Source organism: Budorcas taxicolor, chromosome 3 (genome assembly GCF_023091745.1).
Source record: "Budorcas taxicolor isolate Tak-1 chromosome 3, Takin1.1, whole genome shotgun sequence".
Lineage (NCBI taxonomy): Eukaryota > Metazoa > Chordata > Mammalia > Artiodactyla > Bovidae > Budorcas > Budorcas taxicolor.
In genome coordinates this window covers 60,014,607-60,039,137 of record NC_068912.1, presented here as the reverse complement: position 1 = coordinate 60,039,137, position 24,531 = coordinate 60,014,607, and the positions used below count along the sequence as shown (strand labels likewise).

The window sequence follows — 24,531 nt, the reverse complement described above, 5'->3', positions numbered from 1 at the left end:
TCTGCTCGGTTGTGTCAGACTCTTTGCAACACCATGGACTGCAGCACACCAGGCTTCCCTGTCCTTTGTCTCCCGCAGTTTGCTCAAAGTCATTTTCATTCAGTTGGTGATGCCATCCTCTGTCTCCCCTTCTCCTCCTGCCTTCAATCTTTCCCAGCATCAGGATCTTTTCCACTGTCACCTCTTCACGTCAGGTGGCCAAAGTGTTGGGGCTTCAGCTTCAACATCAGCCCTTCCAATGAATATTCAGGGTTGATTTCCTTCAGGATTGACTGGTGCGATCATGCTGTCCAAGAGACTCAAGAGTTCTCCAGCGTCACAATTCAAAAGCATCAATTCTTCAGCACTCAGCCATTTTTCTGGTCCAACTCCCACATCCATACATGATTAATGGAAAAACCATAACTTTGACATTTGTCAAAGGCTTTATACAGACCTTTGTCAGCAAAGTAATGTCTCTGCTTTTTAATATGCTGTCTAGGACTGTCATAGCTTTTCTTCCAAGGAGCAAGCATCTTTTAATTTTGTGCTCTAAAATAATCCATAATTATTTTAGAGTACAAGAAAATAAAATCTGTCACTGTTTCCACTTTTACCCCCATGTATTTGCCAAGAAGTGATGGGGCCAAATACCATGACCTTTGTTTTTCTGAATTTTGAGTTTTAAACAAGTTTTTTCCCTCCCCTCTTTCACCTTCATCAAAAGGCTCTTTAGTTCCTCTTCTCTTTCTGCCATTAGGGTGGTATCATCTGCATATCTGAGGTTGCTGATATTTCTCCCAGTAATCTTGATTCCAGCTTGTGCTTCATCCAGCCCAGCATTTCCCATAATGTGCTCTGCACAGCCATTAAATAAACAGGGTGACAATGTACAGCCTTGACGGACTCCTTTCCCAATTTGGAACGAGTCCGTTTTTCCATGTTCGGTTCTAATTGTTGCTTCTTGACCTGCATACAGATTTCTCAGGAGGCAGGTCAGATGGTCTGGTATTCCCATCTCTTTAAGAATTTTCCAAAATTTGTTGTGATCCATACAATCAAAGCCTTTAGTGTACTTAATGAAGCAGAAGTAGATTTTTTTCTGGAATTTTCTTGTTTTTTCTATGATCCAACTAAGATCATGGCATCTGATCCCATCACTTCATGGCAAATAGATGAGGAAACAGTGGAAACAGTGGCTGACTTTATTTTTGGGAGCTCCAAAATCACTGCAGATGCTGATTGCAGCCAAGAAATTAAAAGATGCTTACTCCTTGGAAGGAAAGTTATGACCAACCTAGACAGTATATTAAAAAGCAGAGACATTACTTTGTCAACAAAGGTCCATCTAGTCAAGGCTATGGTTTTTCCAGTAATCATGTATAGATGTGAGAGTTGGACTATAAAGAAAGCTGAGTGCCGAAGAATTGATGCTTTGGAACTGTGGTGTTGGAGAAGACTCTTGAGAGTCCTTTGGACTGCAAGAAGATCCAACCAGTCCATCCTAAAGGATTAGTCCTCGGTGTTTACTGGAAGGACTGATGTTGAAGCTGAAACTCCAATACTTCGGCCACCTGATGCGAAGAGCTGACTCATTTGAAAAGACCCTGATGCTGGGAAAGACTGAAGGCAGGAGGACAAGGGGACGACAGAGGATGAGATGGTTTTATGGCATCACCAACTCAATGGATATGAGTTTGGGTAAACTCCGGGAGTTGGTGATGGACAGGGAGGCCTGACGTGCTGCGTTTCATAGGGTCACAAAGAGTCAGACATGACTGAGCGACTGAACCGAACTGAACAGATGATGGCAATTTGATCTCTGGTTCCTTTGCCTTTTCTAAATCCAGCTTGTACATCTGGAAGTTCTTGGTTCACATACTGTTGAAGCCTAGCTTGAATGATTTTGAGTATTACCCTGCTAGCATATGAAATGAGCACATTTGTACAGCAGTTTGAATATTCTTTGCTTTTCTTTGGAATTGGGATGAAGACTGACCTTTTCCCATCCTGTGGCCACAGCTGAATTTTCCAAATTTGCTTTGGTGATTAATTACTATTATTAATTAAATGTGAGAAGTAATGAAAAGAGTTGAACTTGAGATGGCAACAAGACTTCCAATTTTAATGACTTTATGATTAAGAATATCATTTTTCCAGTGATAAATACGAAATTTGGCTGAGTTTCCTTTGTTTAGGGAAACGGAAAATGTGATTTAGGTAGCTCTTAACTTTTATTCCATTTTACCTAGGACAAATCATTTCTATATACCATACAATTTAAAGGAAGGACAGGAGAGAAAGGGGGAATAGAAATAAAAGGAAGAGGAAAGAACAAAGAATAACAATTGGAAAGAAAATAAGGTAAGAGAGAAAGAAAAAATGAAATGACAGAATAGAGGAAGGGAGAACAACGAAAGGACTGAGAATACCATGATGAGAATGCTGTGGAAGAAATGAAGGCAGAGATATATGCACCTCTACACAGAAAAGACTTAACTCGCAGACAAGGACACTGACACACACCCAGCTCAAGCACATACAAATAAAGAACTATGTTCGCATCCCTATAAAAACTGGTATGAATAAGCACTAACAACTCTTAGTCCAAAACAAAATTTAACCAGAGACCAAAGGATCTCCATTCACTCAGCATTTTAATCAGTGTTTTCCCGCTCAGCTATATCCATACACTGACCTAAGGAGTTTTATTTACACTTTCTGGAGTTCTTTCCACTACTCATTATCTTGTGATTCCATCCAAGGGTTTTCTCTTTCTCATCAGCTGGCCTCACACATACAAGCTCTTGTAATATGGAAACTCTGGAAGTTCTATGAACATGCTGTGCTTGCCTCACTTCCTTATCTTACTACAAGGAGTTACCTTTGAATGGAATGTCCTTCCCCATCCTTGTCATCGTTTTATTTAGTACTCACCATACTCTAGTTCTAGACATGGCCTTGGAAATACAAAGATGAATAGAGACATTGCCCTCAAGCTGCAATGGTCTAAAGAGGGAGAGGGGAATACAACGTGAATAAATACACAGGTTACAGTGGATGCTACTTAAAAAGTGATAGTAGTAGGGGTGACGGCAAAAGCGAGGAAGTAAACCACTTTGCTACAGCAAAGGCTTCAAATAGAAGGTCAGCTTTGCGCTAGGTATTCAAGAATGAGTTAATCAAACTGTGGCATATACATGCAATAGGCCTTAACAGGGAAGGAAATTCTGACTACATGCTACAATATAGATGAATCTTGAATACACTGTGCTTTCCCTGATGGCTCTGATGGTAAAGAGTCAGCCTGCAATGCAGGAGACCTGGGTTTGATTGGGTCAGGAAGATCCCCTGGAGAAGAAAATGGCAACCCACTCCAGTATTCCTGACTGGAAAATTCCATGGACAGAGGAGCCTGGTGGGCTACTGTCCATGGGGGTGCAGAGTCGGACACGACTGAGCGACTAACACTTGAATACATTATGCTAACCTAAATAAGGCAGTTACAAAACAGCAAATAGTGTATGATTCTACTTGTATGAAGTACCTAATCAAATTCATAGAGACAGATAGCAGAATAGGTGTTTACCAGGAGCTGGTGAGAGGGAAAAATATGGAGCTGTCTAATAGGTACAGAATCTCAGTTTCACACAATGAAAAAGTTCTGGAGAAGGATGGAGGTAATTATTGCATTATAATGTGAATGTACTTATTGCCACTGAACTGCACACTTAAAAATGGTTACAGTAGTTAAGTTTCAAGTATATTTTACCACAGTTTTCTAAAAATGAGTCAACATTCACCAGAGGGACAAAGCTAAAAGGAAATTTAAGTGAGAATACACACAAAATTACGGACATGCAAAATAGCATTGTTCTTTAAAAAAATTAATTCCAAGGCAGGGAAAAGAGAAGAACAAAAGGTGATCACGTTGGCAAGAGATGCAAGGGCTAGATTATAAAGAGTCTGTGTCTAAAGATCAAAAATGACTTGTAGGCAATGTTTAAACGTTCTGATAATGTGGCAACAATCTGAGGAGAACAGTAGAATTTACAAGTATCCCTTTAAATGTTGGCATCCCTCAGGCTCTGCCCTTGCCCCTCTCTACTTCTCAATATATACACTCTATGTTTTCATCTACTGGATTCAACAGCAAACTATACATGTATGTCAGTCACATGGGGGTCTCTTATCTCCTGGGACCTTGTATATCAACTCTCCCACTTGACAATTCCACCTGAGTGTCTCAAAGCACTTCAAAATCAGCATGTTTAAAACTGAATTATCTCTTAATTTCTACTTCCCCCATCACTTCTAAGTCTGTTTCTTGCCTAAAACCTTTATCTAAATAAAAGACATACTGTCAAACAACTCATCCAAGCCAGAAATCACGGGAGACTTTGAACTCCCAGCACCTGCTCCTATAGCAGTAGGCACTCAATAAACACTTTTTAAATGACTTGGAGAGCAACAGAGTGGAAACCACAAGATGGGATGAAAGTCAGTGCTGAACCAAGGGGATCAATAAAACAGACCAGGAGAGGAATGAGAAATCCTTAAACTTGAAGAGGAGACTAAGAATTTAAATCATACATTTGACAGGACTACTTAAACCATATGTATGCCAAAAAATGTATAGGCATATTGCTTAAATAATCTAAAATACCTGATATACTTGTATAAGTGAAATAAAAATTTCCTATTCTATATCTCTTTCCTTCCTATTCATTTCCTTTAGAATAACTGAAATATTAGAATTTAGGCAAATCATTCTCTGATCACACAAAAGAAGGGGTCATATGAAAATTTCTGAACAAGCTATATCTCAATCTCTTTTTAATAATGCCTTTCATATAAATCTACTTCTCAATCAGGCATTTACTAAATGTTTGAAAATATTTCAAGTAAATAAATTGCTTGGAGGCATCCCACAGCTCTTACAGAGTTCTTGAAATAACAATTAGAATCAATTGAGATCACAAAATCCCTGAGCTTAAGTGACCTCAAAAGGTCCTAGAAGTTATTTGAACACTTATACTAGCAGACAGCTCACTATTTCATTAAACAATTCAGTTAAACTTCTAACAAGTTTCTCTCATAATAAGATAACAGCTTCCCACACAGTAACATTTCAAATATTTGATTTTCATGATCATATAAATGGCAACCAGTCTAATAATATTCCATTGATCCAGCAATCCCAGTTTTGGGTATATATCCAAAGAAGTGGAAATCAGGATTTAGAGTGATACTCACACTCCCATGTTCATTGCAGCATCATTCACAACAGCCAAGACAAGGAAGCAACCTATGTTCATCAATGGATGAATGGATTAAAAAAAATGTGGTACGATGGAATATTACTCAGCCTTTAAAAAGAAGGAAATCTTGTCTATTCTTTTCGATGGGAAAAGTTAAGCTCACTTAACTGCTTCTCTTTTCCGTTTACCCTGGCAGCCTGAAATACTAGGAAGACCTCTGGACAGAAAGGCAGGAAATGCATTTTTGAGTTTTCTTTACTTTCTGAGTGACCTTTATGCTTTAGTTTCTTCTTATGAAGTAAGGAAACAATCTAGGTTTCCTAAGGTATGCTCCAATTCCACCTCATACTCTGTATTAAATAATCACACCAATAATGAAATTACAGCATATTTATTATAGATTCAAATCATACAGGGGGGAGGGGAAGTAGAATTCAGGAGGAGAGGAAAAGATATTTAAAAAGAAGAAAATTAAATGGGTTTAAAGAATAGAATCAAGAAACTCAAAATATAAAATACTAAAATTATAAGCCAATTCTATTTACAAATGACTGTTCTACACCAAACATGGTAAAAAAAATTCCAAAACACAGAGGAAACAATTTACCTAATATTTAGTAGCTTCAGCGCATTTAGCAGCACTCCCTTTTTCACATCATAGTCTATTTTCTGATCAGTGCCAAAGCTCGGAGCACGATTGATCTGAAATTAACAAAAAAACCAATGAGTAACCAAATGTTGGCAGATCAATCTATATTCAGTAAAAGTTTTTTAACCTAATGTGGGATCCCGACCAGTAGAAGGACTCTACAATAAACCTCAAAGCTCTACATAGTCGATGGTCCAGTCACGACTGCCACACCTGCATTCCCCATCACCTTAATTTAAGTCAAGGACTTGCAAGGAATTGACTGTCATCACTGCTCCTTCCCACTGCTGCCTTAGCTCAGGATTTTTCAGTCAGCATTATCTGCTCTCTCTCCAGTCCACTCTCTCCAAATTATCACCCCATGCATTCCAGGTATTAAATTTAGAAAGTTAAAGTGATTCATCCTGACAAAAGTTTGGATGACCAGTAATAATAATAAAAATAATAACACGGAACAAAAAATAACATGCATGTTACCAATATAGTAATAATTATATTCATATATGTATTTTGCATGTTGAAATTATCAGTGCCCTCTTGTCACTGCTTTCAGATCTTCTGGATGGATCATCCATTGCTGCCTAAAAAATAAATTTTCTCTCTTTCTACCTGGGTCAGACAATAATTCATCAATTTTCATTTTACTTCATTTCACTGAAATTACTTGGAGGATACCATTAAAGGTATCTGAAGACTAACCTGTATAAGCTTTTCTAACTGTTTAAGGATTCATGGAAATCAATGAGCCATTTGTGGCTGTTCTACTTTACTCCATCATTTCCAAAGTTTCATTAAGGAGAAAAATAACAAGCAATTATATATACTTTATATATATATATATATATATATATATATATATATATACATATACACAAACATACACACACACCCAGAAATGTAGTTTATAATATGCTACAACTTCAAGAGCTAGAGCTTTTGTTTTTTCTTTGCTGTTGTTGGGTTTTGTTGTTATTGTTGATGTTACGAAAATGTAATTGGGATAGCAGATATTTAGGGAAATTACTTATTCTATTAACTCAATTGATGAGAACACTATTGAGTTCAAAACTACAGCTTAGCTTCTTTAACACCAACTAATTCCACAGGCTATGTCAAAAAACATGCATGCTGCCACTCATAGAAGAGGGTCATCTTATACAAATCCAGCACCATAAGAAACAAGGTAACTGACAGCATGCATTTTACAACTGGCAGCTTAAGGAAATACCACGTTATAGTTAAATCATCCAGGAACATAAGTGCTTCTAATCAGAAATGTGGCACAAGATCGCTGCAGAAAAATTAGAAACAAAAGGCCAACAAACAGAGATCACCTGCAATCCCAACACCTAGCGTACTGTTAACCATTTGACAAATGGTGTTCCAGATATTTGCTACACATATTCATCATATTCATTTTACCTTCCAAATATATCTCTACACTAAGTATTTTATTTTATAATCAAGGTTTTCTCTGAACGGTGTGTCATATAAATTTTGTATGCCATCATTTTGATGGCTACATGGTATTCCTTGTGTAGAGATATGGCAAACTAATTTCTTCAATAGAGATATGACTTACTGTATTATGTCCTTGCTGATTTCTGATTTAAAAGGTGATGAACCTATTTCTATCTTTGTGATGCAGACTCAAGGGGAAGAGTATAACTTGGTAATTGCAAGAACATGCATTTGTTCCAGGGGATTTTGAGAGAGGGAGTTTATTCTACTACTTAAAAGTTTCACGCATTTCCTCTTACAAGTGCAGAGAAAGGATAGAGTAATATATTTTATATAAAAAAAGGTTCAGGCATTCCATCTCTATAATTTATAAAACAAAGACAGTTCTGCTGCTAGATATAACAGGATTATTAAAATAAAACAGACATTTAGGAATCAATGATTAAGTGGTTCACTGAAATGTTATCTATCTGTATAGAAAATCTTAGTATTTCATTTCAGACTTGCAGCCTGGAATTCTGCCAGGCATATCCCTCCACCAGGATGGTAGGGAGCTCTTGATACAATACAATCACAATCCTCTCTCTTATCTATTTCAGATTCTTCACTCTACTATCATTTGAAAGAATTTGGTCTATGAAGAAATATGCCTACATACTAAAAAAACTAATATATGGAAAGGTAGAAAAACTTAACTAAATTAACATTTTCGATTTTAAGTTTTATGAGAAATTTAAAGGAAAAAAAGAAAAGAAAAGAAAAACCACAAATGGCTGACAGAAGAATCGCCGAAAATTACAGCTCCATCCAGCCAAACTTCTATGTGATGACTTCTTTGTTCTCATTTCCTAACATGGTTGTAAGAGAGACAAAGCTCACAAGTGTTAGAGTCTTAAAGCACAGCAGCTTGTAAATGCACACAAAAGGAAAATTAATAGAAAGCAAATTAAATTAATATATTTATTAACTGTCCAAATCATAGTTTTATTATCAAGCACAATCATTTCATGCACAGATGAAAGTTTCCATAATAGTTTCTGGGCTACTAAATTAGTGCTGTTGCCTCTGGCCTATAACTTACCCCAACCTCAACCCCAACTCTCCTAATCCCTGGCCCCTCGCCACTTTCTACAGCCTTAAGTACTCTGACCAGGTGTTCACTCTTTTGCAAAGACTTTTTTTGAACTCACAAATATACACATGTACACAGAGAGATTAATCATTGTCTGTGCTGCCTCCTGTTTCCTACTTATACTTGTAATTATTATTATAAAACACATAACTGAGTCCCCTACAAAAATAGGACACATATTTTCTTATTTTTCTTTAATCTCCCATCTGGTGCAATGATCTGCAAATTAAGGATACTTAACATACTAGAGGTATATTTATACTCCACTTAATTTCCATGTTTTTCCCTAAAAATGTTTTCTATGATTGAAAATCTCTGTAATTTGCCACTATGAGTCATTGCCTGCGATTACTGAAGTTAACTAAAAGTTATCAAATGCTCAGAGGCATCCTCTGCCTTATTCCACTTGATGGCGCCAAAAGGTTTTTAACAATGTATGTTCACATTACTATGATTTCAGATTCTTTCAACTGTTCTGATATAATACATGTTCAGTACCCACAGCTGCCTATTATTGTGGTGTTTTTTTAAAGGGCTATGATTGATTTGAAAATGATGAAACAATGAATATAAAATTAAAATAAGTTATTGTGGGTTTTTTAAAGTGGTTTATTGATCAGGAAGTTATGGAGAAAATAAAGTATGAAGAAATATGAATGCAAACAATGTATTTTTGAGCTTTTAAAAAATACATAATTCAGCCATTCAGTCAATTCTGATCTAACCAAGCAGCAGTCAGCTTCAGTTAGGCAAATGCTTTTAAAATTAGGTGAATAAAATACCTATAAAATCATTATTTATTATCCTTTCAGTTCTATTTCACGCATGTGCCTTCACTTCTTTCCCACTCCATCAAAGCTAAAAGACAAGTATAGGGCAAAACAATACAAGTAAGAACAGGAATTGATACTTTCAAATTGTAATGCTGGAGGAGATCTTGAGAGTCCCTTGGACTGCAAGAAGATCAAACCAGTCAATCCTAAAAGAAATCAACACTGAATATTCACTGGGAGGGCTGATGTGGAAGTTGAAACTCCAACACTTTGGCCACCTGATGCAAAGAGCCGACTCACTGGAAAAGACCCTGATGCTGGGAAGAAAGGTTGAAGGCAAAAGGAGAAGGGGGTAGCAGAGGATGAAATGGTGAGACAGCATCACCAACTCAATGGACATGAATCTGAGCAAACTCCAGGAGGTGGCGAGGGACAGGGAAGCCTGGTGTGCTGCAGTGCATGGGGTCACAAAGAGTCGATATAACTGAGCAGCTGAACAACAAAGAACAGGAAAGGAAAGGAAGATAAGAAAATGGTATAAATAAAGAAGAAAATGTCAGGACTAAGTAAGATGAAGGGCCACTGTTCAGAGTCAAGTGCTTTCACATTCAAGGAACGGAGGAAGTAAAAGGATACATAAAGTTCTTCACATGTATCTTATTTCTAGGATCCAAGCCAGGAGCATAATTTGAATACCTGACAGAATTGTATTTGATTAGCAATATAATACACATTATTTGTTCACAGTAGATTCAACAAACACACACATGAAAGCAGGAGCCCTCGAACTGGAAGTGTTCTTTCCTAAAAATATATTTTGAACGTCTTGATTTCACCTATCACTCATTCAATTTGCTTTCCAAAACCTTGGTATTACAGATGTAACTTCTAATTTCTAAATCATTAGCAAAAAAAGAGGTAATCAACTTAAAATTAAAGGTAGTTGATGGTGATATCTTCTTTAATAATATATTCCTTAAAATGTAAGTAATCTAGTAAATACTAAGTGTTTAGATGGGTGCTGTTTTGCTAAATACAGTATTTTGTGGCCATGCGATCTGTGGAGCTTGATGATCAGAACCAGGTGTACCGGTTGGGGTGCTGTAGGACCACATGACTTCTTAGGTTTCCTCTATATACAATAAAAACATGACAGAAAAGAAAGGTAAAAAAATCTTAAACAGAGATCATTTTTATTTTTCCTTCATATTATTCTGTATTTTCTAAATGTTAAGTGACCTTTTATAATGGAAGAAAAATAATGATGACTCTAACCACAGGGACTGGCAGAAAACCAATCCAAAGGCATGGCTGACAGGCTAGACATGAGGGGAGCCCTAGGCACATAATACGGTCTTGAAGAATTCATGTTACCCAGTGTGTTAGGTATTAACTAAGATTAATGAGCTAACTGGAGCCTCTCTCCTCTAGGAGAGTTTGAAGGGGAGGGGCACTGAAGCCAGGGAGCTACAGTCCAGCAGCCCAAGCATCCACACAGAAGAAACCCAACATCCTGAAGTCACGAGGTGGTAGGTCTGTGAGGCTGAGAAAGCAGTAGAAAAGTAGACCTCCAATCAGTAACAGCAGATCCATGCGTGTATGCAAAATGCCTAGCCTAGAAACTCACCCAATGCTGATTTGGGAAAAGTAAGATCAAACACATTGAGCCACTCTAGCAAATGTATTCCTTGAATTCTCATTCTCTTCCTCCAACATACTCCACTCAGGCCTCTCTATGCTCAATGAATGAAATAACAGTACTCACTTATCTTTCTTCTAAAAGAAACACCTTACCTCCAGCAGCCATGGCTTTAGTTTTCTATCCAACAAAATATCAAATCCCAGGACTTCAAAGCAGACACTTTCACTTCCTGGAGGTTGACCAGGTCTGCACATTCGATACGCATGTAGGACATGAGGTTCTGCTACAATCAGAGTCTTCACCACCAATTCCTATAAGGATTGTGATTTAAAAAAAAGAAGAAGAAAAGCTTTATTTCTTTGTGTCTCATTTATATACATGGAAATAAGGCCTGGATTCAGTAGCATCCCTGGTGGCTCAGATGGTAAAGCATCTGCCTGCAATGCAGGAGACCCGGGTTCGATCCCTGGGTTGGGAAGACCTCCTGGAGAAGGAAATGGAAACCCACTCCAGTACTCTTGCCTGGAGAATCCCACTGACAGAGGAGCCTGGTAGTCTACAGTCCATGGGGTCGCAAAGAGTCGGACACGACTGAGCGACTTCACTTTCACTTTGGCCAGGTTCACGAAACTCTATTGTATCTTATCCCTACTGTTGCTCAGACTGTACTTCACCCAACTCACACCCTGCCTACTGTGGTCCAGGCATGCTCGCCTTCTCTAGGCTCTTCGCACTAGCTGATCCTCTCCCTGGAACACTCTTCTCCCAATAATTCAATGTCTGGTTCCCTGATATTCAGAGTCTTTCCCTGACACCTGAGTCAAAAGTAGGCACCCAAACATTATTGCTTACTGTGTCACTACACAGCATAGGCCCAATGATCTTTTTTTTCTTTTTTTTTTAGAGCAGAGTCTTTGTATCATTTACAACCTCATTCCCAGTCCTTACAGTAGTACCTGGCATTTAGTAAATGCTGAAAATCATTTGTGAACAAACAAAATAAAAGTTTATGAATGTGGCTTGAGTTTGTTAAATAGGTAAGCTAGGATCATAGTGCACCTTGTCAGAAACCCATACAAAATGGGAGGGGATGGGAGGGAAAAGAAATTCCAAGGAGAATAACTATTTCAGATACAACATTATAGAACCTCCATTTAGAGAAAAGCTGAAAGGCCAAGAGGACAAAATTTGGGAGAGGCGAGTTGGGAGAGGTGAGTTTCTCCATGCAATGATGATTTTGTAGTTCAAAAGGTTTATCTGAGATCAGAGTAATGCCGATCAACAAACTATCAACATTTTCTGTGAGGACACATAACATGACGAGGGTGAGTTACTAACGCTAATAAAAGAAAAAGTTGGTTTACTGAAGTCTGAGAACAAGCTACAGCTTGCATAACAGCTGTCCCCTTGGTTTTTGCTTATAATATATTATTTTGAAGCCCCTCTCTACAGGTAGACAGCATATTAAAAAGCAGAGACATTACTTTGCCAACAAAGGTTCATCTAGTCAAAGCTATGATTTTTCCAGTAGTCATGTATGGATGTGAGAGTTGGACTATAAAGAAAGCTGAGCACTAAAGAATTGATGTTTTTGAACCATGGTGTTGGTGAAGACTCTTCAAAGTCCTGTGGACAGCAAGGACATCCAACCAGTTCATCCTAAAGGAAATCAGTCCTGAATATTCATCAGAAGGACTGATGTTGAAGCTGAAACTCCAATACCTTGGCCACCTGGTGCAAAGAACTGACTCATTTGAAAAGACCCTGATGCTGGGAAAGACTGAAGGTGGGAGGAGAAGGGGACGACAGAGGATGAGATGGTTGGATGGCATCACCGACTCAATGGACATGAGCTTGAGTAAACTCCGGGAGTTGGTGATGGACAGGGAGGCCTGGAGTGCTGCAGTCCATGGGGTCGCAAAGAGTCGGACATGACTGAGCAACTGAACTTAACTATCCAGTATAGGCGATATTTTATGGCAGTTAAGAATCTGGCTCCAAAGTCAGACTTTCTGGGTTATTCCAGGCTTTTCTACTTGCTGGATGTGCAACCCCAGTCATGTTGCTTAAACTTTGTGAGTCTCATTTTTCCCAAAAGTAAACTGGCAATAATAGTAATAATACCTGCTTTTAAAAGATGGATGGAAGGACAAAATGAGACTCCATGTGAAATGCTTAGTGCCTCAGTTCAGTTCAGTCGCTCAGTCGTGTCCTACTCTTTGCGTCCCCATGAACCGCAGCACACCAGGCCTCCTTGTCCATCAGCAACTCCAGGAGTCAACCCAAACCCATGTCCATCAAGTCGGTGATGGCACCCAACCATTTCATCCTCTGTTGTCCCCTTCTCCATAGTGCCTAGAACGGAGTAAATCTTCAGGAGGGGTAAGCAACTTAATTACTATTGCTATGTTTATCCTTCATTCTTCTAGAACTCCACCTCTTATGTCTGGTTAGCCACAAATATTCCACTGCCTGGGGAAGTAGCACTTATATGACCGAAAAAAATGGAAGACAAAGTTAATTTCACTATTACCCAGAATCCCAACACAGACTGTATTTGGGTCTGTCAGAGATGCCCTGTAAGGCTGTTCTCCGAAATTTTATTCAAAAAAACAAATTCATGGAATTAATAACACCAAAGATATGGAGATAAAAGAGAAAAGACTACTTTACATAAATCTTGAGATATTATTGAAACTACTTGACTAGGGAAAAAAGTTAAAATTTTGGCTAACAATTGTCTATGTGAAATAAGACATGGTTGGGGTGAGGAGGTGGGGATGAATATTTGGACTCTGAATTGCAAATCTGTGTTTTTTCTACATAAAAGCAACATATTTTCAAGAATGTAAAGACAAGATTGCATGTATATGTGTAGTCAGGAATGACATAATCAAACACACACTCCACTAATGCTTCTAAGGATTTCCAGTATTGATTTATTTAATTTTTACCTAAAGTATATAAAAAGCATTCAGTAAGGATGATTTTATGAATGGTTTTAGTCATTTTTAACCTTCATGGCCTGATTTTCTCTTGATTTCTTATTCATTCTTCACCAGCACTAGAGCACACATAAAGAGTATTGATGAATGTTAGTTTTCATATACAGACAGCTACTTCTTAGATAAATTACTATCAATAAAGTGGTCAGTGAAAGAAGTTCTAAGTTAAATTCATGAAATTTGTAAACTATTAAGATAAAAATTTACTGCACCATTGCCCTCTCCACCTTCTCTTGTCATTCTCTTTTTTATATTATCCCATTGATTGATCTTAAGAAGATATCTGTAAGTATATGCAATTCTTAATAAAGAAGGGAAATTTTAAAACAATTACGTAAATATAGTCAGTTTGACAAGATAATTGTAGGAAAGTACTTGGAAGCTATCAGTCTATTATTTATTAATTGGTTATTTATAAGATAATTGATAACTAATATAGGCAAAATTTATCCATTTTTAGAAAAGATCATGAAATGGGTCAGAGCACAGTTACTATGTTCAGGTCATATCTGAAAATTATGTTCTAGGCTCTAACTGAAAAGTTAATTTCCATACTCATTAGTTGTACTCCTAATTCAATTATGTGGGGAAAGTACCACTTAAAACCAATGTCTATAAAGCTAATGGGACTCATTTTTCTCTCTGATTGACTCTCTGTATATTCCTCGCCAAGAAAACCCAACAGGTTCCAACTTTTCACAAAGACTTCCCTGAAGAATCAAAGTGAAGAATTTAGTAAAGAAAGAAAGAATATCAGAGAGTGTCTAAAACTTGGTCTCTGAGCTTGTCATCAAACAACCCATTCATTAAATCATACAGGTATCACAAAGCAGGATCTACCATCAATGAGTTATTTTCCAAAATTGCAAATTTCAGCAATTTGATGCTTCTGACCCACAGGGTAGTAAACTATCATTATGAGAATATTTTTGGAATTTCAAAAAGAAACTGGCCTATAAAATACACAGACAAACAAACAGCATTGTTGGAATCAAATTTCTTGTTTGGATGTATTTAGTCTCTCAGGAAGATATAATAGAAAGTTAACAAATTGGTAAGAATTTGATCAAATCCAAGTGACAAACTTCAAAATTTGAAGGAACCGCTAAATTTCTAAAAAATTTGAATCAGTTGCCAGTGTCTATAAATCAGGAGACTTATGGTACCTGCTGACAAATTAGGAGAATGAGGCACACTGGGCCCAGAATGCCACCAGGCACCAATAAGCTGGTGCTGAGTAGTGTCTATCCCTCTTAGACCTTGGATGCTCTTCAAATTACCACTGTTCTAAGCATCCCTATTTTCTTCTATCCAGAGTACTTCACTCCTTTTTACTTGTCTGACACCTAAGGACCTTTGGGTTTACCTTCTGTGACACAGAAAAGATTTAGAAAGAAACAACCAACAAAACATCCAGAAAAGGAAGAACTATAATGATGCTGATTTTTTTCTCTGATTTTCTCAAGAGAATTGAGTTCAACCAACAGCGAATTTCCATGTCCATTTTCCATGATATCTTTATATAAATATATGTCATTTGTCCCAGAAGGAAAGCAACATCGAATTGTATAGCCCTCATCACATTAAGTATTTTCAGCAGACATACTCCTCTAACTATGAGTATAACTTTAATATTTCTGTTAAGATTAATAAAAGAGTCTGTTTCATCAAGGTTATCTTCTCATATGTGTTTCCTTCCCTCTCTTAACCATTGCCATTTGGAATTGCATCCCCTGCCATGGCTTTAGTTATGAATTTCACCCCATACATATATGGTAACTGCCTGCTTTTCTACCTGAGAAAGAATTTCAAGTTCAACGTATCTAAAGTAAAATCCATCATAGCCTAGTGGACTTTTAAAAACTTGATTCAGGTGTTAATTCCTCCAGGAAGTCCTCTTCCTATCTCCATCTACACTACACTCCATCTATAGCCTCTATACTATACAGGCTACTATATGTGATCTTAATCTATATCCCCACAAATCCAATGTATGCCTATATGTTTTGTACTTGATAAACTGCATTTCATTAACAATTTATGTGCAGATTTTTCCTACCGAACTCTTGAGGCTTGGAGTTGTATCTTATGTATCTTCAAATTAACAGCCAGAGACAGGCTTATAGTACAGCTTCAGCAGATGTTTACTGAATAAATGAACAAATAAATATATAGAGAGAACTCTTTTCTCTCATCTGCAAAACTAAGCTCTACATCTTCTTCTCAAAATAAATTTCTTTCTATTCTGTTTCAAACAATGCCACACCCATTTGCCTCATAATTATTCCTTAGAACTACAGAGGAATCTCTGAATACTTTCCCACCTCCCCATTCTGAACACTCAGTTCATCTCTAAGGTCCACCTCACTGTCACCTCTTTCAATTCAGACCATCCTTTTCACTTAAGCTACTCTCAACTGCCCTCCTCTATCTACTCTTGGTCTTCACTCTAACCCATCTAGCACTCATTCTCAGATTTATCTTTTTAAAGTCATAGCCTTTGGCATTATTACTCTCTTCCCTTAAAAACTGAATGAATCCGTAATGTCTACCAAGTTAAGCCTTGCTTTTCAGACCTAAACCTTAGTCTTCACAGGTATTATCGTAAGTCCTCATGAATCTCCCACAAATACAATATGTGCCAATCTGGACCTCTTTTAACTATTCTCATACCTCCATGCCTTGACTTATGCTTTGAAAAGTGAAAGTGAAAATTGCTCAGTCATGCCAACTCTTTGGGACCCCATGGACTGTAGGTTGCCAGGCTCCTCTGTCCATGGAATTCTCCAGGCCATAATACAGGAGTGGGTAGCCATTCCCTTCTCCAGGACATCATCCCAACCCAGGGATCAAACCCAGAGTCTTCCTCATTGCAGGCGGAATCTTTATCATCTGAGCCATCAGGTAAGACCAAGAATACTGAAGTAGGTAGTTCTCCAGCAGATCTTCCCAACCCAGGAATAAAGACGGGGTTTCCTGCATTGCAGGCAGTTTCTTTACCAGCTGAGCTACCAGGGAAGCCCGATTTATGCTTGGGCCTCCACTTAAAATTTCCTTTCCAATCACGAGCAGTAAAAGTACTACTTATCTATTAGTACTACTTATCTACTTGTGACAAACTTCACTTTCTTCATTAAAATACACTATATCTGCCCAATCTAATGTAATCGGTTCTTTATATTAAATGGTTGTTGATTCTTTCAAGTAATATGAGGAGAGACAATTAAAATTATGAAATGGTGCAATCTTACTGAAATATCACTCCAAAACTTAGCCACATCATGCTGATTTGCTTGTAGGAATTCTGTAAACCATTTGATGGAACGTTTGCTGCCTTTGTTTTCAGTTTCATCCCTTTCAAAACGTTCATTATGCTTGTTCACAGAGTAGTTTGTCAGATGCATGTATAACTGGGTCTGTAACAAGTAAGAACCAAAGTTGTTATCACTCTATGAAACTCTAGAAACTCTAGAATGAGGTTTCACAGAAAAGAAAGTATCCAAGGAGAAAAGACAATTTTAAAGTTTAAAATACACAGATTGATAATTTCATGATTATATAATTTTCAAATAAAATGCAATGGCACATTTTTCTAAAAAAGATTATGAATATAGTCATCTACAAAGTTACCCTGTATGTTACTGAAAATATATCTACCATAGAAGTATGAAAATAATAATGAAATGTAGGCTAATTAAATGAAAATGCAACACTATATATTGCTAAGCAAAAAAAGTGCTCTAACTGAAGTTTGCTTTTCTTAGCTGGTTTCTTTTCATGTTTTTCAAAATTTTCATCCTAATTTGTTTTGGGAAAAGAATTTTCTGAGACAGCATTCTAGGTCTTTTCAAACAAAACTTTTAAAGTTCAAGTAAGTAGCAGAAACTGAGAAGCTGTATACCAACCACAACCTCTGCTCGCCCATCATGACTGGGAGATCACTGTAACTTGTTAACATGACAGAGTGCACTTAGAGTCAGCAGACAGAAACACCACACAATGCGATACACATGTCTAAATACTGCAAAGTTGCTTCAGTCGTGTCTGACTCTGTGTGACCCCATAGACGGCAGACCACCAGGCTCCCTCGTCCCTGGGATTCTCCAGGCAAGAACAGTGGAGTGGGCTACCATTTCCTTCTCCAGTGCATGAAAGGGAAAAGAGAAGGGGAAGTTGCTCAGTAGTGTCCGACTCTTTTGTGACCCCATGGACTGCAGCCTACCAAGCTCCTCTGCCCATGGGATTTCCCAGGCAAGAGTACTGGAGTGGGGTGCCATTGCCTTCTCCAACATGTCTAAATGACTAACAGTAAATTTACAGTGCTCCATATTGGCACTCTTAGGTCTTATTCTCTTTACAGTCTTAAGTTTGTTGACACTGTTATCCTCAAATAAACTTGAAAAAGAACTCAAAATTTAAAACTTCTCATAATTAAATGGCTCATGTCAATCTATCATAAACACTCACTCATGATCCTTCTCCCAGAGACCATTTTAGATAACTATGTTGCATTGCAATTAATATATACTTCAAACATATGATTATTATTTCGATTTGTTAATAACCAATGATATTTAGATCATATTTTATTTTTGCTACAGTTACTTAAGTCTGTAGTACTGAAATCTTCGAAGCAAATATATAGAACTGATCATATGATCTACAAGTTATTTACTAATTCATATGCCCACAAGTAATTAAGAGTCTTTTTTTCATTCATTGAACAAAATTTTAGGAACATTCACTACTGGGAGGAATGTGTGCTGGGCACTGTGGACACAAAGATGAATAAGACAGACACAGTCCTTCCTTTCATTACAATTAGAAAAAGCTTTAAGTGATATTTAAAAGAAAGTGCATAAATCTCAAGCTTGTCTAATTTTAAGTGCATGATTTAAAGAAAAAGGAAATTAATCAAACTGTAACATTTCCTAGTTTCCAAACTAGAAATAATGTTTTGTTTGGAAAATAATTTTTAAGGAGCTCTCCATTTGGCAGAATACTAACAGCAATAATAAAAATTCTAGCTATCCTAGTGAAAGAGAAATGAAACTGCATTTTTCTTAAAACATTATCCTTGTAAGTAGGATTGGAAATTCCACAATTTCACATCTACTTTGACAAAAAATCCACAGCTAAACAGTTAATTGTCAGTTGGACATTTGTCACAAGGAGAAATGATGGCAGCTATGAATTAATAGCAACCTACATTCTCTACCCTATTTTTCAATGTATAGGCTCAAAATAACTAATTAGAATTACAAAGTTTTACAAGGATTGGTGGACTGACACATTGGTAGCAAAAAAAAATGAATGTTCATTATATTTCAATTTCTGAAATTCTCTTATATGATCTGCTTATATGTAATTTATCAATATTTAATTCTTACTTAAGACAAAAGGCATAAAATACACGCTATTTTAAAAATTAGAAATATGAAGAGGGAAAAAAATACGCAGTAGTCTGCTGTCCCAAAACAACCAAATGGGAGCATTTTGGTTTCCATTTTCCTCCTTTTTTTCTTAAACTTCTCTTTTACATAAAGTGACCTCATTTTAGATAAAGTTTTGTATTTCACTCTAAATTTTTCATACCTTCATGTAGGAATTCAATCATAAAATTTTAGAGATGTATGAGGAACACGGAGGTTTATACAAGAGAATATACTTTTTCATACATATGAGAACCGAAGCCAGGAGATCATGTGACTCAACTGTACTGGCAAAGCAAAACCTAGAGGCCACATATCCTGACTCTCAATCTTCAATACAACTTCCTAACCCAGCGTACTTAAGCAAATTATATACATACAACTTAAGAAACTGGAATAAATCACTTTGTCATCCAAATGAGCTTGTAAGTCTTACCTTTTCCTATCTGTTCCCTTCCTCTTTCCTCTCAAAACATGACTATCTGCCTTCTATTTATATAATCCAGTCTTATCCACATCAACTATTTTATTATAATGTATGACCTGACAAGCCCCAAATTATGCCTGTACCTCAGCTCTCTCATCTGAACATCAGACCTAAACTGTATATCCAAATGCCAATAGTATAGATCCATTTCGAAGTTACTCAGGCATCTCAAACCAGACACATCAGCTTTTTGCAAAGCCTTTCAAAGCTGCTGTACCCCCTATCACAGTGAATGTCACCCATCCACCCAACTGTCTGTGCCAAAACTCTTAAGTATCCTTAATTTCTCTCTTCATTCCCTCATTCAACAAATCAACCTATCAATGCTATCTATGTTGCCACAGACATATCTGAAACCTATGTTCTTATTGTTTACTTCAGATTACGTCATCTTTCTTCTCACACATGGTTAGACTAGAATGCAGTTTCTTATCCCCCTTACTCTAGTCTGTCCCATCCATTCCTAGCACCATCTCACATTCCCCACACTGTAGACCAGGTGACCTTTTCAGGACAAAAATCTCATTCCTTCTTTCCCTTGTTTAATATCTTTCAATGCTTCCTTTATTATAATGGTAAATTCTATAATCCTAGCCATGGTCTACCAAGATCTGGCCTCTAGGACTCTCCATCCTGATATACGAACATCCATCCTTTCATAGTCTGTGCACGCATGTTAAGTTGCTTCAGTCGTGGCTGACTCCATGCACCCCTATGAATCATAGCCTACCAGGCTCCTCTGTCCATGGGATTCTTCAGGCAAGAATACTGGAGTGGGTTGCCATGCCCTCCTCCAGGGGATCTTCCTGACTCAGGGATCAAACCCACATCTCTTAAGTCTTCTCCATTGGCAGCCAGGTTCTTTACCACTAGTACCACCTGGGAAGCCCTTCTTAGTCTGGGCTTCAGCCATGCTGAACAAATCTGCTCTCTGCAGACACAACATGCTCCCTTCTCATCTCTGGGCCACTCTTCTGCCTGGAGTTATAACCCATCCCCCTCCATCTCTGGCCTAGCTAGCCCCTCACTATTCAAACTATTCACTATTTACTTTATGAACTCCCTCTCTAACCTTCATCTCCAATTGAGTTAGATGCCCCTGCTATACACTGCCATAGTACCCTCAGTTTCTTAAACTACACTCATCACTGGGCATTATCATTGCTTATCTTATTTTCTGCCTCCCCACTAGATTGTTGCTTTGTAAGATCAAGTACATGGTCACTGTTTTTCCAAAACCAGCACAATGTCTAGAATGCAGAAGAGTCCAAACGTTACTTGGAGACTGGATATATCTACACCTTATGACCTTTAAAGAGATGATGCTTTCTTTCATCTTCCTTTCCTGTAAAAATTTTGGCAGTTCCCTTATTCTTCCTTGGCCAGATCTAAAACATTTTTAGATAACTGAACATAGTAACCTTTATGATCAGTCATTATTTAATTTTGGAAAATGACCACTCAGTATAGTTAATTATGTGCATAATATTGGTAAAGAGCAATAACTAGACTTTTGACAAAAATGGGAAACAACCCTTAATTAGGTGTAATTTTTACTATAATTAGTAGATCCAAAAAAAGAGGTGGAGGTTAACTGAACTTTTAAGTGTGGAGAATAAACTACAGTTTATCTCTCATAAACTATAAATTACAGTTATGACTTTTATCATAAATTATGATAACAAATTATAGTTAGAACTTCATAAACTATACAGGCATGACTTTCATTTATATGTTATGGCTGCACAAAGGTAATCTTAATGGAAAAATACAAAAATCTCCACTAAATAGAATTAAAAATGTACCCCAAAACTGCCAATGTATTTCTCTACTTCATAATTAGTTAACGTAAATTTAAAACCCTCTCTTTTCTTCCAATAAACATTAATAACTCTACTTTCTGATAAAATTTTCTTTCTCTGTTTCATGTACTTTCTCCCACATTCTAAAACATACTTTTCATACAAAACCTGCTCAAATACCACCTTTGCTGTGAGAAACTGAACAAAATCTATTCCTACACTCAATTCCATTACACTTTATCTGCACTTCTCAACGGCATATTATTCTAGTTTATATTTCCATATCAGTCACGTCTATCCAGGACCACTATATACACCTACATACTTCAAAATCCAGCCTTATGCTCACAGCACCCAGAGGGGGTGCCTTTTTGTAATCAGCCTTCCTGGAACAGCAGATACTTTTTTTTTTCCTAATTTTCACAAAGTTGTCTATAAATTAGAGGCAGTCTTGTTTATGTATATAATTCTTCTATACTATAAAATTTTGACAGGAAGAATTTTGTTCATTTAATGTTTATAAACAATGGGTATTTTAAAGAGTAGATCCTGAACAAATGAATAAAATCATAGTGTCTAATATCACTTACCAAGTTGGACTCATTAGGTGGAATGTACTTCTCTGTTCCCATTCGCACAAGTCCATCATGGTAGAGAAATATTTTTAGTGGATCACATGATGTTACCAAGATATAAATTCTTAAATCAAACTTGTAACCTTCCATTAGGAAAGGCTTTTCAATATATTCTTGAACAATCAAATGATCCTGAGATGGAAGCTTGTCACCATTTCTTATCAAAGAAATCCTAAATTTGAAGAAAAGATTAAAAGAATAATTTTGGAGTCAAAATGTTTACAAAGTTGCAGACAATACTCAAGAGGAAAGTGATTCCATCACATACACACACAAAAATAGCATAAAGATACTGTCAGAAGCAATTTTTTAGAATCCTGGATACAAACCAAAAGCTTATAACAACCAGGGAACTTGTAATAAAAAATAAAACAAAAACAAAACAGTTGAATCTCTCTAAAAGAACTTCTTAGCATTTTAATTTACTCTGGTACCACTCCATCTCCCAGCTCAGCAGTGGCCTTGAGCAGCAGCCCCTGTTCCTACTATAGCCACTGGTTCTAGAGGGAGCAGAACATACCTATTCTTGTGGTTCTGTTTGTCCACGTGTTTAAATCAGTTTGGGGGTTCCCTGGAGGATCTCAAAGATTTGCTTTATCTTGTCTAATTGAGAACTCTCCCAGTGCTGAGGCAGCTATTTGGGGGAGGGGGATGGGAGACAGATGCTAATAAACATTTAGAGTGCTAGTTCCTGCTGCCTAAGGCAACAAGTATTTGGGGAAAATAACACTAACTGCAAAGACTGGGATAAAAGACTGGGGAATGAGAGTGTTTGGAGAAGAAGGGCTTTGAAAAGCTCTGAACTATCTCTAAGATTCTAGAAGCCCATATGCATGCCCAGGGTTAAATGCATGCTCAGGAAAAGGCTTGAGAAGGCCCTAAGCTCTTACTTCTAGCTAACCATCCAGCTCTGTACAAGCAGGAAGTGCAGGCTAAGGCAGAGCTGCCAAATGCCTAGCTAAGCACTGAAAGCATGCTACAACAAGCATACACACATACACACACACACATACACACACCCTATCTGCAAGGATTGGGGGAATTTTTTTGTTCCAAGTGTTTATAGAAATCTCTGTTCAAATACTAACAGATTGGACAATTACAGCTGACCCCTGGCCTAATAGAACAGGAACTTCAGAGGCCACAGACAATAAAGAATACAGACTTCACAAAATTGTTTCAGAAAGGTCACTAAACAAATAAACAACGTCTAGAACAAACAGTAACAAAGAACCCTGTAGAGGAGAATCTAATTATCAAAGTTGCTACATTACAATATTCATAATGTCCAGTTTTCAACAAAATATCATCAGTCGTGCAAAAAAACAAAAAGTTACGGCCCATACAAAGAAAAATTCTCAATTAATAGAAACTATACCTGAAGAAATCAAGATATTTTGTTTACCAGACAATAAATTATTTAAAATCAACTATTTTAAATTTGCTCAAAGAGCTAAAAGAAATCATGTACAAAGAATGGAAGGAAATCATAGGAATAATATCTAACCAAATGCAGAATATCAGTAGAGATAGAAGTTATATTTTAAAGGTGGTGGGGAAAGTGGGTGGGAGCCAAATAGAAATTCTGCGGTTGAAAAGTACAGTAACTGAACAAAAATTCATTGGAAGGGTTAAACATAGGATTTGGGAAGGCAGAAAAGAATCAGCAAACTTGAAAATAAATCAATTGAGATCAGTCTGAGAAATAAGAAAGTAAAAATAAAAGAAAAATGAACTGACTTGAGAGTCCTACAAGACAGTATCAACATGCTCATAATGGCAGTCTCAAAAGGGGGAAAAATACTCTGAAGAATTAATGGCTGGAAGTCTCCCAATCTGAGGAAAAATATCATCCTACACATCCAAGAGGCGTAATAAGCAACAATTAGGAATCTATTTTATTGTTTTTTTTAATATTAGAATTCAACCATGAGCAAATGGTCACATTTATTCTTTCTCCCAATTCTTTAAAAATTGTATGTATTCCAGATGAAAAACACCTACCCATGACCCATTGCACCATTAGCTGGCTTTACTATAAAAGTCTTCTGCTTTCTTTTTTTCTTTAATTCTTTCATATAGTTTTGAAATTGTGTATATTCAGCAGGGAAGATCCATGTTCGAGGAACAAAGGCATAATCCAGAGGCCGAGACTTGATCATTCTGTAAATGAGAGATAATATGAAAAGTACTTTCTATTCCACCTTGTCTAAACTTCCTTTCTCTGTGCTACTGACATTTACTACAATGATTTAAATTCCCTCCATTTCTTC

At 37.0% G+C, this 24,531-nt stretch overlaps 1 protein-coding gene and 1 non-coding gene across 2 annotated transcripts in view; one reads left to right on the top strand and one right to left on the bottom strand.

The window, feature by feature from the left end:
* Window positions 1-24,531, bottom strand: part of TTLL7 (tubulin tyrosine ligase like 7) — a 108,495-nt gene that overhangs the window by 73,541 nt on the left and 10,423 nt on the right. The window contains exons 5-9 of the mRNA XM_052637622.1: window positions 24,263-24,421; window positions 22,214-22,430; window positions 17,154-17,318; window positions 11,050-11,208; window positions 5,848-5,942 (exon numbers count right to left, since the gene is read on the bottom strand). Coding sequence (XP_052493582.1) covers window positions 5,848-5,942; window positions 11,050-11,208; window positions 17,154-17,318; window positions 22,214-22,430; window positions 24,263-24,421 — 795 coding nt within the window. The remainder of the gene's footprint in view (window positions 1-5,847; window positions 5,943-11,049; window positions 11,209-17,153; window positions 17,319-22,213; window positions 22,431-24,262; window positions 24,422-24,531) is intronic.
* Window positions 11,304-11,375, top strand: TRNAC-GCA (transfer RNA cysteine (anticodon GCA)). The gene has a single exon. It is a non-coding gene; the product is annotated as a tRNA-Cys (tRNA).